Source organism: Filicampus tigris, chromosome 1 (genome assembly GCF_054856515.1).
Source record: "Filicampus tigris isolate MCC_2025a chromosome 1, RoL_Ftig_1.0, whole genome shotgun sequence".
In the NCBI taxonomy this organism is placed as follows: domain Eukaryota; kingdom Metazoa; phylum Chordata; class Actinopteri; order Syngnathiformes; family Syngnathidae; genus Filicampus; species Filicampus tigris.
This window is the reverse complement of record NC_141217.1, coordinates 35,402,629-35,419,893: the sequence shown is the minus strand read 5'-3', so window position 1 is coordinate 35,419,893 and position 17,265 is coordinate 35,402,629. Positions and strand designations below refer to the sequence as shown.

Sequence of the window (17,265 nt, the reverse complement as noted above, 5' to 3'; positions counted from 1 at the left end):
ATAGTACGTCAGTGATATTAAAAATTTGAGTGAGTTGATTTTTGTGGAAAAAAATCACAAAATGATTTACTTTGCTATTCAGCAGTTTTGTGCCATCCTTGAATGGTAATTTCTACGCAAAAGAGCCCTTTGCACTGGAAAGAAAATAGGATATGTGGTTATTCTGTTGTTTTCTTCAAATCCTTCGCTGTTGGAATGGGATAGTGGATCTCTTTTCCATGCATGAGAAATATATCATGAAAAATGAAATATATTACGAGCATGTATTTAGCACATCCATCCATCCATCCATTTTGCCTGTACTGTATTAAAAAAGGCATTATTGCAAGATAGCATTTAGCTACAACACAAGACCGTTGTTGATGTGAAGAAGATGATGATGATCCGACTGAAGCAAGCCAGGGGACATCAGGAGAATATTTAAGATTGATTAATAACGCAATACTATAAATAACGCAATACTATTGCGTTTTATTGCAAAATTTTTGTGTTTTAATGAAAGACATTTTCTTTTTTGATAAAATCATTATTGCAAAATAACGCAAGGGTATTTGAAGAGGAAACAAAGACTTTCACTTTCGGGTTGTTTAAATGTTTATGCTGGTAGAGATTTTAGGTCCTACACGAGGACATACTTTGCAAGCAAAGGGATAAGGTACTAAATGTTAATAGTTAGCAAAACAAAATTGCTATCCTGGATTACACACACAAAGACAGGCTGGGCGTGTTTCTAAATGGCATCCTGTTTCCTGCGGCATTATCCATGCTATTACACGTGTTGAACCACTAGAGGGCAGAATATGCATGTGCAATGTGACTAGCGGGAAGCACATGAAAAGCCTTGTGCAGGCAATTAACGAAGGTGTCTCCGTAGAAGAGCACATGCTTTTTAAAAGAACCCAACAGAACGCGTTCGGTTAGTATTTGACCCGGTTAGGGACGAATAGCGGGACGGACGAAAACCCACTTCCGCCCACGCTTAGTCCGTCCTTTTTAAAAGACATCGCATCCTTCGTCCGTCCGTCCACAAAATGGCGGCCGGACCGTTCCTTCCCTAGGACGGAATGCCCAGCCGTGTCTACTGAAAGCTGTTACATTCTCACAGCGAGATAATCTCATCAGTGTATTTCCCTCACCAGTGGGCTTGGGTGGCTGCGTGTCAGCGCTACGTCTGCGCTGCGCTGTCGGACAGACGTGCGAGGAGCTCATCCGCCTACCCCTGATCAATTCGTCCTGGGAGAACGCCCTGGCCATGTGGGCGCAACACAAAATGACCGCCATTGAACTCCAGAGACGGATGCTGACTTACACTTTGCACAGCAGCAGTGTGAGGGCAAGCATGGCGGCATGCTTGCTTTCCAAAAAGCAGGTACACACATTCTGTATTTACCTTTGAACAGTAGCGAGCCTTCAAATACCACCAATATCATATTGCAATCATAGAGAGGAATACTAAATCAACATGATGCAAAAAAAAAAAAAAAAAAAGCAATATAACATCACGCAAGCGTACCACATAAATCACCTGGAACAGCTCAGAATCAATATTTGCGGGAGACAGAGGTAAGTCGACGGGATTGTATAATTTTGGATTCGGGGAAGACATTTCTTGTTGCAAAAGTGACAACATATTGAGCGCTGTTTGTCTGTAAAGGAACTTTGTTTCTCAACATGCTTCTTACTGGAGGATGATGTCCGATGATTGACAGGAGTACTATTTGTACACATTTTGAGGTGCAAGGGAGCACTTTCACTCAATCAAAACTATCCCGCTATCCCGATTGGCTTCTTGTCTTTCCCTCTGATAGAGCCAAATGAGAGGTGTTGACTACAAAAACGGGGTACTGTACAGCGTGGAGGTTTCATTGCCTCGATACTTTGCTGTGCCCAGCAGTGTTACAATGCCCATAAAGAAAGAGACCAACATATGGAAGAATCCTGCAGGTAGACACCTTGCGCACACATGATGTGAAAGCCTACTGCGGATTGATCTGTGATATTATACGTTAAGTCGATGTCGTTATTTTACACCTACGTTGTGTGTAAAACGTCCCTTGTAGTAGTGCTGTCAAAAGATGTATGTTTGTCTATATAGATCACGATTGTGTGGAAATGCCCTTGCGGTTCAAGGCAGACTCCGTGGGACAGTTCTCATGTCAAATCATTCTGAGGTCCTGCTTCGATACCAGAGTCTACTTGATGGAGGCGTTGGTCACCTCTCCGGTACGTGTCAACTTGATCAGAAACGTTTGCAAATGTGTAAAAAGCAGGCTAGACATCACTAGTGCGGCACCGACGTGAATCGACATGAATCGACATGAATTGGTGAGCCAAACTAAGCGGGTCTAATTGGACAAAGCAATAGCATTATTTTCCCACACATAATATCAGGAGTGTTGGCCGTGTCACCTCGGCAACGAGTGAGCCTTTTATGAAAGGCACTTCAGCATCAAAGTGATGAAGTGACATTTTAATCTTAAACACTACTACAGTATGTAGTTTTCGAATAGCTAAAAAAACACTTTCCGCCACTCCCAAAGTATTTATAATTTCTTATATTAATAGTTAAAATCAGGGGTGCCCAAGTTTGAATCAGGTGTGCTGGAGGAGGGAGACACACATATAAAACAGGCTGTCGAGGACTGGACTTGGGCACCCCTGGTTTAAACGATAAATATATTCCTAAAACAGTGTAATATCATTTTAAACTCATTTTACATTACCCTTTACAATAAATGGTTTACAGATGATTTGATTTCAGAAAAATGCACCAGAATTGCATTTACATGCACATTTTGGCAAAGACTCCCTTACAGTATATTTCCACTAACAACCCAGGCTAAACTTAGCTCCTACCTGACATACAAAGCTTTTCACTCAATGGAGATGTATCACTTCATCAGACTTCCTTCACACCAATTCCTATTTAAACAAGCCTTTTGGGGGCATCTTAAGGCAATTCAGAACAAACAAAAACGGACAGAATGCCAGTAGGTAAGTTTTTCAGCAAATAGCTGGAGAAAGGTTCCAAAATTATACGAGCGATTACTGTAATAAAATGTTTCGTACTATTTGTTACTCCAGGGAGGATCTGTTCATTTGGACTTTAGTTCACCCGCTCAGCATTCTGTCACACAAGATATACCTCTGGTGAGTTGTTCATCTCGCACTCCTTTGTGAAACCGGCTTTTCTTTACAACTGGAATCTATAATTTGAAGACGTGGCAAAGTATGCGTGTCATCGGTTCCCATTTTTTGCAGCAAAATGAGACCCAGCAAGATTGGACCTTGAAGGCCGTGTTGTGCGGTGAAGGATTCTATGGCCCAAATGTTTTGATTGTACCAGCCGGGACAAGAGCTTGTTACCCGCTCACTTTTCATCCAACTGCACAATGCATTGTCATGGTTTGTTTTCTTACTTTTACCTCTCTCTCTCTCTCTCTCTGTACTTGAATTCTAAATAAGTCCACTTACATTATTTTGGTCACTTTCCCACTCAGTGATATGAAATTAGGATAGTTTTACTTTAATGTCTTTGTTTATCTATATATGTTTGTCTATCTATTAGGGCTGCAGGATGTTGGAAAAAAAATGACATTGCGATATATATTGCAATGTTAAAAAAAGAATTTCCACCAGATGACTTGAATAGATTTGTTTGGGAATAATTTGGTTAACTCACCATGACATCATTGTATTCATATAATATCGTTTAATCCAGACTAAGGGGGTTCATCTGTGAATGATGATTGCTGTATATAAAAGGGATCACACATGTCATGTCAACCCTAACATAATAGATTATTTAACATTGTATTTCGCACTTCAATGTAAACAGCAGCAAAATCTTAAACAAAAGAAATAAAAAGAGCAGGTGCACTAGACCCTTGAGCCATTTCAAAAAATAGAAGAAAATAAAAAACCTCTAAAGCAGCAGCAGAGTTATAAACACCTTTGAACTAAACTATAAAATATTTAAAAAAATAAAAAGCAGGTGTACTAGCGCCTGAGTTGTTTACAAAAATGTAACATTAAGATAAAAAAAAAACCTTTGTGAAACTGCAGCAAAGTTGTAAACAAATTAGAACAAAAATATTAAAACTTAAAGAGCAGGTGCATTAGTCCCCTGAGTTGTTCACAAAAATATATAACAATAACTAAAACTGTCTGTAAAACATATTGCAGCCGTGATTTGTCGGTGCCGTTTGTACTTCTTATCATAAGGAGATATGCTGGCGAAGGCGTCTGTAATTGTTTTTCCGAGTAGAAGAAGTTTCCCCTCGGGTCCCATTTCTTAGTTTGAACTGCTCATACAGGCGCTTGTGACGGCGATTGCAGCAACGACGGCGAGGCACTGCTGGCAAAGGATGTTTTGTTGTTCTGAATCTTCCTTTTTAGATCCTAAATACTTTCATATTTTGGGTGTTGACTTTCTTTTGGGGACTAAATCCACTGCCTCTTCTGCCGCTGCTCCATGTCGCCTGTTATTTTCAGAGCAGACAGCAGAGTGGAGGGGGAGGGGCCGGTGACTGATTTGCAGGAAGGAGGGGGTGAGCGAGACAGGCTGCGTAAGAGCACGGAGTACCTTGCTGCTTTTTTGAAGCAAAACAAAAGTATGCGTGTTCTAAGAAAAGAAAAAGAAAAAAAAAGTTACTATCGCGCATGCGCACATCTCAATCGCGATGTTCAAAAGACACATCGTGCAGGCCTACTATCTATGCTGGCGACATATAGTGACTGGGAGAAAAATAAAAGTTATTCCACTACATGGCAGAAAGCAGAGGTGGCAAATCCAGGTCCGGAAGCTAAAAAAGCTCTTTTACCTGCTAGTTGAGTGCAAACACCTTTGGCCAAAGCCAAACTCTGGCAGGGTTTTTACTTTCTGGACCTGGATTTGCCACCTCAGACAAAAAGTATATTTAACCTAAGTATCCACCTGTTGCCATTCATAAAACTTTGTGTTCAACTAAACAAGCCCAGATTTAATCTAAATTTGTTTGTTTGGCTGTGCGCCGTAAAATATGGCACTTGACTAATGTAAGGAAAAGTAGCAAATCAGTTTCCAATTTAAAGGCGCATTTTCTTTGATTTGACAATATGGGATAACAGGAGTTGTCCTAATCGCTACTCCTACAGGGGAAGCTGTGTTTGCATAACAGCTACAATGGGGTGGATCATGTCTTTACCATCCGAGGGGTGGGTGAGCGCCCCCTGCCTGTGGAGCACCTTGTACTACGCTGTCCTGTGGGCGAGACCACTCACAGACAGCTGAGTGTCCCCAATTACAGTCAGAACACGCTCTCTCTTCAGGTTGGTTTGAATTCCATTAGTTCAATGTATGCTCAATAAGATGCTACAGATTTTGAAATTCATTTATGACCAAGCGTGTGTGCGTGTGTGTGTGTGGGTGTGGGTGTGTGTGTGTGTGTGTGTGTGTGTGTGTGCGCCCCCGCCAGGTGGTGACCGACCTATCTATTATCAGTGGCAATTCATCCCTAAAAGTTCAACCTGGTCAAAGCATCCTATACACCCTGGCTTTGTTGCCACGGAAACGAGGGGAGCTATCAGGTGACTTTTACCTTCTTTGTTACTTTTTAACGGAATTTGAAAAAAGTAGTGAAAGCAAAGGTGGAATGAATTTCAAAATGTTCCTCACAGGCTCTGTATCATTTGTTGAGACTGATCAGACAGATGAAAGAGATATTTTCATCAGAGATGCTGATAAAGGTACAGTTTTTGTTGTTGTTATTTGTGATTCCTTAGCTAGCTAGCTAGCTAGCTAGCTGTCAAGGTCAAGGTAAACTTTCATTTCCCCGAGGGGCAATTTGCAACTCGAGGACACATCAACTACAATCCACTCACACACAACCATATACAAAGAATACAATGTTATGCCATGTTATTTAAAAGAGCAATGGAAACCGGTATGAATGAGTTCTTAAACCTGTTTGTCCTTCACTCGGGCATACGGTATCTGCGCTCTGATGGCAACAGTTTATATTCAGCAGACAGAGGATGACGGCCGTCTGCGATGATGGACCGGGCCTTTGCTGCTACTCTTGCACTTTTTGTTTTTACAAGTCAGGGATCCAATCCAGCATATAAAAGTTAATGTTAAAACTGGCTCAATGGAACAAGAATAAAACATTTTCATGAAAACAGGATCAACATTAAAACCTCTCAGCTTCCTATAAAAGTGCTTTCGCTGATGGGCTTTAGCACAAACCAAATCGATATGCGAATCGAAATTTAGCTTGGTGTCCAGAGTTATCAATAAATATTTGTATTTTTCCACGAACTGCACAGGCTGTCCATGAATAAGGTCAGGGTGGAGAGGAGGAGACTTCCGTCTAAAATCAATGACCATCTCCTTTGTTTTAGAAACATTGATTTTTAAAAAGAAATGATCGCACCAATCGCTAAAAGTGTTAAGAACAGCACCATGATCAACGTCCGTGACACATTTGCAGAATCGTCTGCAAATTTGATGATGAATCTATCCCTTTGATGACTCTGGCACTAATAGGCCTTCTTTTAGGAAACTTTTGATGCGACAATACACTCTTTGGTTGGAGCTACGTCTGTGAGGTATTTGCGTCCCGGTAGCACGTAGCTAGCGAGGCTCGAAGTGGCCGAGCAGACGGCGGAATCCGGTGTACTACTATACGGATGACTTGTTTTCTGAAGCTGAGCCTTGATTGGTCCTTACCTGAGCCCTGAGCAGTTGTGATGTCATTTTCAGTCGACAGAAGTGACAAAATGGCCCGCCCCCTGAGATAGCTAAAAAGGGGTGGGATTAACTCTTATTCCACAAACGCAATATTAATCAGAATGCCGTGTTTCATCTAGTGAGCCTGCTGGGAACATATTCTTGAAAAAAAATATGTTTGGGTTAACTCTTTAATGTGTTGCCGTGCATATGTTTATTTGAGTACCACCTAGTTCTCAGTCTTTGCTCGTTTTCAGCAGTTATCTGCAGACATGTTGAATGTATTTCAAAAACAACTCTCTAAATTAACATTACAGAGTTAAGTATGGGAGTTTAATCAGTGAAGTCTTTTTTTTTTTTTAAACACACAAGTGTCTACTTCTATTTCAGTACGGAGAGTGAGTATTTTTGCCACCTCTGCACTTCCCTTTCAGGAAATACTGTTGGACGCTACCAGTTGTTCTACACTCTGGATATAATTTGCGAACCAGGAGCCCCAGTGAACACCTTTAATGTGCAGTGCACTGTTCACGTAAGTTCAACAAACTCACCGCCCTAACTTTCCTGTCCGACGTCGACCTGAGTATTAAGAAAAAAAAAATCCAAATCAGGTTTTGTCTTTGCAATGTTACCGCTCTCCAGAGCTCAGTCGCCATAGAGATCCCTGTCAGTAACCCAGGAGGAGAGCTGCTCATGCTCAGCGTAGATCTGGAAGGAGATGACTTGTGTGGAGCGGACTGGGTTTTAATCCCTCCGCAGGAAACACTTACCTACAAGCTCACATTTTCCCCGGGAAAAATAGGGAAGAACAGAGGAAGGTTAGTTCTCTTTTGTTTTCATACCGCCGCTCTGGATCTTTAACATACAACACTGGGAAAAATTATGAGACAACTTTACAATTATTAGTGTGCTGGATGGTATGTGTGGCGAGTGCTTGACAAGAAGCAGCAGTCTGGTTCATAGTAAACACTTTTTTTTTTTTTTTTTAATTTAAAGGAGTGGCCAAATAATGCAAAACACCAACGATGAGCTAACAAACACCAATAGCAACGGCACGTAGGTGTTATAACCCTTGGAGCAACAGCTATTTGAACAGAGGAACACAAGTTTACAGGAATTACATTTTTTTAAATTCTCTGCAAAAAAATGAATAATATTAGAGCAGCTTACTAATAAGTTAGTTGTGAAACACTACTTTGCGTGAGTCCCTGCATCAATATTACAAGTATTTTGCCACCACGAGGACTGACACAATCCCCCAAAATGTGTCAAAAATGTATGTACTTCTTAATATTCTATTTCACTATGAGATTACAGTATGTTTTTATAAAGTAATATACTGTGGAGTGCTATTTTTTGGGCCTGACTGGTGGATTTTTTTTTTTTAAGCCGATGCAGATATTTGGCATTATAACGATAACTGATTAGTCGGCTGATTAATTAAAAAGAAAAAGATGAATAGAACAACTTCTTTTTTGGTCCCTTGACGCTTACAAAGATACAGGCAAACATTTGACCGTTTGACCGTTTTTTTGTTGGTTTTTTTTGTTTGTTTGTTTGCTCTGTCCCAGTGTGCTATTCCAGTCTGAAGCAGTCGGAGAGTTTTGGTACCAGTTGGAGCTTTATGCCATTCCCTCTGCTGTTGTGACACTACCACAGGCTCGCTGTCCGTTGGGCAAGTAGGTTGTAACACAAAAAGTCACAATCACACGGCATATTACTCAAAAATGTTCACCCAAGTTCTGTCACTGCTGAAGGTCATGCAAGCTATTGTGCATGAAAAAAGTTGTTTATTTTCACCTTTGCAAAAAATTCCCATCACTGAAGCATCCGGTTCCAATAAAAGGACATGTTCAAGTCATTCATGGTGGGTGAGAGGTTTTCTCATATCACATAATTATTGCTTCACACTTTTTTTGTGAAGAAAATGCTGTCATGGCCTGGATATTAAACTTCCCACCAAGGGTTCAGATTGCTTTGATTCCCTCATTCTACTCAACTAGGCATTGCTATGATGTATTAATCCGTTTTACAGCCCTCATATTTTTGGGGGGCGCTTGGGATTGATCACTTAGTATTCAAAAGCAATTTTTAAGGGAATTGTATTTTCTGTGTTGTCTGTGTTTTTTGTTTGTCTCAGGCGGACTCGACAGTCCATTGCAGTGGTCAACCCAACAGCAGAAACAGTCAAGGTGGTTGTGTCCAACAGTAACCCCAGAAACTACACGCTGGAATTGGGCTCAGAAAGCACCGTTAGTATTTTTATTATGTTTTTTTTTTTTTTTGGACTAACCTCAGTGCCTATTGGTCAAAATGAACAGTGGACAAAGATTAGTGTGGTTCTTGACCAGCTCAAGGCGTTAACTGTCTCGAGATAATGTCTGTCAATTGGTGACGTGTAAATAAAAATGATTTGGCTTTGGCTTTAATCTACCATTCACATATTGTTTTTTTTTTTTTCTACCAATGCCAAGCAGAGTATACAATTGTGATTGTGATCATTGTGTAAACGCATTTGAAAAATCCAGTAGGAACTTGTTGCTATCATCAATATCAATGATATTCAACACAAGCTGTCCGAGTTTAATCGGTGTACATTAATTTGAAGGACCCTACTGGTAACAAATTTCAGGTTTTATGTAAGAACGATATTCTCTGTAAGGGTAGAAATTAAATTGTTTTTGAGTGATGTTTGCCATAGCCGAGGGAGGTTCAAAGTTGTGCGGGATTTTGGTCACTACTCGCTACAGGTTGTTGTATTTTTCATGTGATTTGTCACGTCGTGTGTGTGTGTGTCTTTCAGCTCACCGTAGAGCCCCACTCCGCCACCCAACTTGGGGTCCTCTTCACTCCGTCATCTATTGGCGATTGTAACCACGGCGCCAAGATCACTTTCACGTGCCCTCAGGTGACACCCGCTTAAAACATATGGATCGCACACGATTTGAAATACATTTTGCTTTGACTAAATTGGTTCATGCAAGTTGCTGTTTTTTACCGTATCACCTCCACGACATTTTTTCGTCTTTTTTCCCTCAATGTAGTTGCAGCAATGGTGCGTTTTGTTGTTTGGCCGGGGCCTCCTGCCCGGACGGGAGGAACCTGTAAGCATCTCCTCCACTGTCGGTTTCAGCGAGTCCTTCACGATTCGCGCCACGAATCCCACCGAGCACCCAGCCACACTCGGGATCACACTTACAGGTCACATGGCAAAAGACACCACAAAAAAACACACGCACGTGCACTTTCATCATCGCTTGTTTTATGTGTATGTGTAACAGATAAAGACCCAAGTGCTGCCCCGGACTTTGTTTCACTGACTCCTGACAAGGATGTGTTCTCTCTATCGCTGAGCAAAGCGGAAGGTGTGTTTACCTTTTCCGTGATAATTACAAGAAATAGACTTGTTTGGTTTTTTGTTCAAAAGAGCACTTTGAGAATGAAAAAAAAAAAAAATTCGGCATTCACTGAGCGAATGGCTACAGTCGATAAGAATTTCTTTTAGAAATGCAATCCTACAAGTTCCGACATACAGTGTTCCACATGAATGAGTGCAATCCAATGTATTTGTTAGAAAACCTTGAGCTGCTTTCAGGGTGAATATTTTCTATGGCACAATATGTGACACATGCCATTGACTGCATGTGAGATTTGTCAAGGTGCGCACTTAAAAATGTAATGAGTAAACCAACGAAAGGAACATTTTAGATTAGAAAATTCCCATTCTGAAAATTGTTCTTTCGTTCACCGAGACATGGATATAAATCTTACTTTTCAAACAGGGTGTATGCGCAGTGGTGACTTGAGATACAAAGTTTATTTATTTATTTTTGCTTTGACTTGCAAGCAGAAAATGTAGATACACGTGCTGGATGGTGGCAGTCAACTCAACATTCAGTACAAGCAGGAGGTTGGTGGCTAGTGAATAATTCCTCTAAAAGAGTCTTCAAGCTGCTCCCAGTTAGTCTTACTCATTGTGTATTTAAAACAACCACATAGCTTTGCCTTAGGTAAGTCCTTTTAGCTTAGTGCAAGCTAAGAATGCAAAACGCCATAGACAGGATGTTAAGTTTCTTCTGAACTTCTACTGGCTATTTGTCTTAAATGCTCAGTAATATGAAGGACCGTAATAGGCAACTGCGAGTCAAAGTCTCACAGGTTGAAAGAGCCAAAGAGGCCTATTCTAATATAGGTAACGAATACTATCAGTGTCGCGGTGTTCTAACTGTTGCAGCAACAAAATATTTCAACACAAACTGTGCAGCAACACATGCACAGTATACAAAGAATATAAAAATAGTTACAGGCAAATCATGTTTTTCGAAAGCAACGAATATAACTGCAGCATACTGGAAGCCATACTGCCCCCAGGTGGCCGAGGCGCGCGCAGCAGAAGGAGCAGCGCAGTGTCCATTCAATTGAAGCAGCAAATAATGTGGCAAAGATGTTTTCATTCTTTACATTCTATTTATTTATGTCATTCCTGTATGTTTTTATAAAATACAATTTCTGTAATGCTATTTTTCTCATGAAAAATGCATTACAAAAATATATATATATATTTTTTTTAGTGTTTTGAGTTGTGAGCATTGTCACAAAATAAATTATACTTGTATTTTTGCGCACCCCTGTATTTATGGTGAACACTCTCAGCACAGTCAATTACGAGGTACTACCTGATCTGATCTGATTTTACATGTAAATGGCAAGAAGGTTCATAAAACAGTTTCTGTCCCCGTGTACACAATGCCGTTAAATGTCATTCAAATGGATTCAAATGAAATTCAAGTGAAATAGTTTTTTTTTTAATGAAGTTACAGCTGGAGTTCTATCTTCCTTCCCTCTAGAGACTTTTCTCAGTCTTGTCATTTAATCGCTGCTTCAGCATCCTCGCCTGATTGCTGCAGAGACTTCTGCACAAATTGGAACATTTCCAGTGGCATCTTGAAAGTCTTAACGCTGCAACAGTGCATCACTAAAGACATCCGCTTGCTCAGTTATTCATGGAGACAGCTGCTTGTTTACTAAACCCCTGGCTATGGACCATCTTTTTTAAAGATCAAACTTCTGCTGGGAAATTACCATTTTGCTCTTGTCAATTTGCTGGAAACAAACACAGCAAAATGCATTTCATTCTACATTAGAAGTAGAGCAAATAAATTGTCTTGGCCATGGTTAATAATGGAAGTGGGAAAAATGGTCTGTTCTGGATTTTTGCTGCAGGTATACAGATAAGTGAGGGGGGCAGTTTCGATGTGCCCGTAGTGTTTGCACCGAAGTCTATGGACCCACAACAGGCCTGGCTGTGCATCTCTATGAAGCTCCTCAACACCGTTACAAGCGGGAAAAGGTGCGTTGTGTTTATAAAATAATTTTCCATCCAAAAGAAGTTGTGACCAACGTGGAGACTAATAGCGAAAGGGGAAGTCAAACCAAACATATTTTTTTCAAGAATCTGTTCAATGCAAGCCCACTAGTTGAAACAAGGCATTCTGATTAATATTGCATTTGCAGAGTAAGAGTTTATCCACTTGTTTTTAGCCATCTCTGGGGGCGGCCATTTTGTCACTCCTGTCGCCTAAAAATGACATCACTCAGGGCTCAGGTAACGACCAATCACATCTTACCTGTTTTCTGAAGATGAGCCGTAATTGGTCGTTATCTGAGCCCTGAGCAGTTGTGATGTCATTTTCAGTCGACACAAGTGACAAAATGGCCGCCCCCTGAGATGGTTAAAAACGGGTGGATTTTGCTGCTTAACTCATATTCCACAAAGTCAATTTTAATCAGGATGCCGTGTTTCAACTAGTGAGCCTGCTGCAAACATATTCTTGAAAAAAATAGATGTTTGGGTTGATTTTCTTTAACACCAAGCTCACGACCGATCATCTCTTTTGGACAGTTTCACGCAATCATCATATTTTACATTCATGATCAAGCACATCAGAGACTCTGTAAGCACCGAATTAACCAGGACCAACGGGGGCACACATATTTGACGATATATTGAGTGATGCTACGTGTGGCGGCACGGTGGTTGACTGGTTAGCACGTCCGCCTCACAGTTCAGAGGTCGTGGATTCGATCCCGGCTCCGGCCTCCCTGTGTGCAGTTTGCATGTTCTCCCCGTGTCTGCGTGGGTTTTCTCCGGGTACTCCGGTTTCCTCCCACATTCCAAAAACATGCACGGTAAGTTGATTGGACTCTCTAAATTGCCCCTCGGTGTGATTGTGAGTGCGGATGTTTGTCTCTGTGTGCCCTGCGATTGGCTGGCAACCAATTCAGGGTGACCCCCGCCTACTGCCCGAAGACAGCTGGGATAGGCCCGCGACCCTTGTGAGGAGAAGCGGTATAGATAATGAATGGATGGATGGATGGATGCTACACATGGGCCGATGATTGGCTTCATCGGAGATGACAGTTGGCTGCAGCTGCAGTAAAAATGCGCATGACGCTTGTCGGTTTCTGAAATAAAACCTTTATTTTCGACGTAGGGGTTGTTTGCTTTTGCAGGGCTGGGCAATGTAAAATGCAATAACGGCAGGGCAGCGAGTCTGCTAGTCGCCGTGGCTCCATTTTTGTCGAAATACTGCTGGTCGGCCTTTGCGCTTGAACTCCTCTTACTGTTTTCACTCGCTACTGATGACAAATGGTGAAGCATTAAGCATGCTCTACACTCGTAATTAAACAGGGCAAGAAAGAAGCTGTCGACCATCTGTTGGATCTACCCTCTCTGCGGGATTCCCGTGAGAGGGCCTGTTGATAACTCAGCACTCTGTGTGGTCCAGTGTGAAGCGGGCTGCCAGCTGGAGAAGAGGCTTGATGTCCAGCTCACTGGACTGGTGCCAGGAGCTCAAATTAAACATGAAGGTGTGTGGCTCGCAGGCTTTATCTTTTTTGGAATGGTGGAGTGTCATCACTGGCACAAATTCATGTTTATGTTTGACTTATCCCAAAGGGGGTAATTTTGTGATAGCCGTTGACTTTCAAATGGTGGTGTCTGTGTTTGCCTGCAACACGCAAAGGTCAGTGGTCGATGTCACAGCGAGGTCAAAACAGGCAGAACAGAATGCTGATTTGTTATTTGCACTGAAAATCTAAATTTCCATTTGCAACATATCGCGTCGCCCAGTATCTTTTATTACAGCCCCCCGAAAAAGGCTTTACAGAGCTTTCATTTTTTTGACAACAAATTCTCCAAAATTGACGCGATAGTGAAAAAGTGGCATGCTACATACAAGACATCAAGTGAGACAACTTTCTTCCTTAACATTTTGATATATTAACCTGCCTTTTTGACCGGCACATATTCATTCAATGATAATAACAGGTAGAATAAAATTAGCATTGTGTATCATCCTATCCACTGTTCGAAGCTGAAAAGATCCAGATGGATTTTGGGGGGGGCAATTTTATTATCGCTGTTTTTGCACCTCTATTCTTCTGCGGGTAGGAAGAGTCGCTCACTCGTATTTTGTTTTTTGATTGACCTTTCCAGTTTCCCATGTGCTTGTGGAAGACTTCCAATGTGAGGTGTGTTACCAAAGTGAAACTGAGGACTGCCTGAGCCTGACTGCCTCCATCGAAGCAGGGACGAGGGACCCTGAGACCGGCGTCGTGACGCTCACCATCAATCTGCTCCACAGTCCGGTCAAGCAATGCAGGTGCTGGCACAAAAAAAACAAAAAACACCATATAAAAGCTTTATGCAGAATGACAGGATGCAACTTTGCGAACATTTGATTGATGCAGACACACACACAAACATGCAGTCTCATCTATCATCACAGCTTGACACGTCAGTGCTCATTTTCATATGGATCAACACCTCCAGTATGTGAAGAAAGATGGCAGATTTTGCACCCCCTCTGTGAGGACGCACATATAAAGTCGTAAAAAGATTGTCATGATCCAGACGCTCAACAGGAGGAAGACTCTGTTCAATCAGTTTGTCCTCCTGATTTGTAAATAACAGATGACACGCTGAGTAAACACTGCGTTGTTTGTTTTTGGCCTCATCTGTTGCGTCTGCATTTATTTGTTACAGCCTGCATGCGCTAAGCTTAGCACGGGTTCACTTTGGATACTGCTGCTTCTTCCCACTATGGAAAATAATCAATGTTGGGTTCACTGAAGTCCCTCTTGACCTCATCTACTTCAAATGTCTTGGGTCGCTTGTCTTAAAAAAACAAACAACAACAATGGCTTTTCCTTTGGCCACGAGAAAAACACCAACACAGCAGTTGATTAGCGGTTTTAACTCATTTCATCGAACATCAGGTCTACATTTATTGACAATAGGCAGTGTTTTGGGGTTCTATTCAGCAGGCTAGCTTCTTCTATCATGACGTTAGTCTAACATTCTGTTGGGCATCATTATTGGTGTGTCAAGAACTTGGGTGCTGAAAAAGTTTTGTGTCATCTCAATTTATTTAAAGAACACAACTACAAATCACACGATTACTATCATGCTCAATCTTAATCTACAGATCCATGAAGGTGCCTGGCAGAGTCGATACCTTGCAGTTAGCACTCCTCTGTGAGAAAATGATATGAAGGGGGGTGATGGGGGTACACCACTGACACACGACTAGCATGCTGCAATTTCTGATTATCATGAGACGAGAAGGCCGAAGCATCATAAGACGAAAGCGTTGAAAGGTCAATGTAAATGTCAATGGAAGATGTATGTATGTGTCTGTGTGTGTGGGTACAGGTGCTCAGCAATTCTAGTGGTGCAGCATGTGTCCGGGCAAATCTGGGAGTTTTCCCTCGACGTCATTGCCACAGAGCCCCGAGTCGATGATGTCATTGACACAGATGTCACCGAATTTGGCAAAACATCTGCGCTGGGCTTCTACTTAACCAGCACCACTCGGTGTGTATGTTTGCTCTAATACATGTAGGTTGAAAGAATTGTTTGCCATCTGTTTACAATTGCAGGATTTTCAGTAACGTTTGGAGGCGGGTGATTGAGAAAGGTGCGGGTACTCAGTGCTTTGCTCAAGGGCAAAGGGAGCAGACTGAAGCGTCTCTCCAACAACGAGTTGCCATTTATTTAGCCCAGGGCCTTTGAAGAGCTATCGTTTGAATAATAAGCAATTCTGCGTCACTGTTTTTCACAGTATTTCAGATAAAACACTACTTAAGCATTAAAAACATGTATGTCTACTTTGTCAACCAAAACACGTTTTTTTTCAAGAATATGTTCTATACAAGCCCACTAGTTGAAACAAGGCATTCTAATAAATATTGTGTTTGTGGAATGTGTTAATCCACTCATTTTTAGCCATCTCTGGGGGCGGCCATTTTGTCACTTCTGTCGACTGAAAATGACATCACAACTGCTCACAACGACCAATCACGGCTGACCTGTTTTCTGAAGCTGAGTCGCGATTGGTCGTTACTTGAGCCCTCGGCAGTTGTGATGTCATTTTCAGTCGACAGAAGTGACAAAATGGCCGCCCCCGTTGATTCCAGAGATGGCGAAAAACGGGTGCATTAATAACTCTTATTCCACAAACGCAATATTTATCAGAATGCCTTGTTTCAACTAGTGGGCTTGCATAGAGCATATTCTTGAAAAAATGTGATGTCATTTTCAGTCGACAGAAGTGACAAAATGGGCGCCCCCTGAGATGGCTAAAAATGGGTGGATTTTGCTGCTTAACTCATATTCCACAAACGCAATATTAGTCAGAATGCCTTGTTTCAACTAGCGGACCTGCTGGGAACATATTCTTGAAAAAAAATGTTTTTTGTTGAATTCCCTTTTAATGTTGATTGTTTACTACTCCAACAGTAACAGAAGACCCTGACGTAGCTCTGTAGTTGGACAATTCTTTGTAACGTATACGTCAGCCTGTGAGCCAGCAAGTTTGTTTTTCACTTGCTTTTAACAACCCGTATAACCAGCACATTAGCAAAGCAAATAATCACTTTTGAAACCAATTGTCTATTTTTCCTCATCCGTTTAGTCAAAGCTCATATTCATAAAACCATGGTATGTATTAGCACGGCATTGCATTATTTGTTAGAGAGTTCGGCAGGGGTCACCAGCACGTCGCCTACGGGCACCAGGAAACCTACAAGGATAACACGAGTAGCCCACTGGCCTGATCCAAAAATAGCTGACTAATGATAGGATGTTTCGATTTCCTAGTCAAGTTGTAGAAGTAATCATTTGAAAATCTGTTTGAATACCTGTTTCATACCTCATTAAATCATTGTTTATAATTAATGAGAAATAATTGACATTGACGGTGTCTTCACATAGATGAATATCGTCTATTTTTTTTTTTTTTTTTTTAATCAAAGTTAATTTGGGCACATTTGTTATTTCAGAAGTGTATATGAAACTGGTAGCCCCTTGGTAAGCAAAAGGTTGGTGACGCCTTATGGGAAGGAGGACCCCTGAGGTTCTGATTCTGGAACCATCCCCCAAATAATCCACCTTTTTCCCTCAAAAGGGAATATTCCGGGGTTCCAGATTGAGATATAAGGCTAGTCCAGCTAATCATAGAAGAATAAATGCGTCCAGTTGTTGGGGTAACATT

The 17,265-nt window shown here is 41.4% G+C and overlaps 1 protein-coding gene across 4 annotated transcripts in view; it reads left to right on the top strand.

Annotated features, from left to right (window-relative positions):
- Positions 1-17,265, top strand: part of LOC147153808 (cilia- and flagella-associated protein 47-like) — a 52,587-nt gene that overhangs the window by 33,604 nt on the left and 1,718 nt on the right. For 3 of the 4 annotated variants that reach the window (XM_086036616.1, XM_086036607.1, XM_086036623.1), the window contains 19 exons: positions 1,140-1,369; positions 1,809-1,944; positions 2,096-2,223; positions 3,085-3,150; positions 3,262-3,405; positions 5,137-5,310; positions 5,457-5,568; positions 5,659-5,727; positions 7,144-7,241; positions 7,352-7,527; positions 8,281-8,388; positions 8,850-8,961; positions 9,513-9,617; positions 9,754-9,910; positions 9,991-10,074; positions 11,933-12,059; positions 13,401-13,579; positions 14,208-14,373; positions 15,426-15,587. In XM_086036616.1, coding sequence (XP_085892742.1) covers positions 1,140-1,369; positions 1,809-1,944; positions 2,096-2,223; positions 3,085-3,150; positions 3,262-3,405; positions 5,137-5,310; positions 5,457-5,568; positions 5,659-5,727; positions 7,144-7,241; positions 7,352-7,527; positions 8,281-8,388; positions 8,850-8,961; positions 9,513-9,617; positions 9,754-9,910; positions 9,991-10,074; positions 11,933-12,059; positions 13,401-13,579; positions 14,208-14,373; positions 15,426-15,587 — 2,533 coding nt within the window. Of the gene's footprint in view, positions 1-1,139; positions 1,370-1,808; positions 1,945-2,095; positions 2,224-3,084; positions 3,151-3,261; positions 3,406-5,136; positions 5,311-5,456; positions 5,569-5,658; positions 5,728-7,143; positions 7,242-7,351; positions 7,528-8,280; positions 8,389-8,849; positions 8,962-9,512; positions 9,618-9,753; positions 9,911-9,990; positions 10,075-11,932; positions 12,060-13,400; positions 13,580-14,207; positions 14,374-15,425; positions 15,588-17,265 lie in introns of those variants that run through there. The other variant, XR_015087571.1, reaches the window with a different exon arrangement.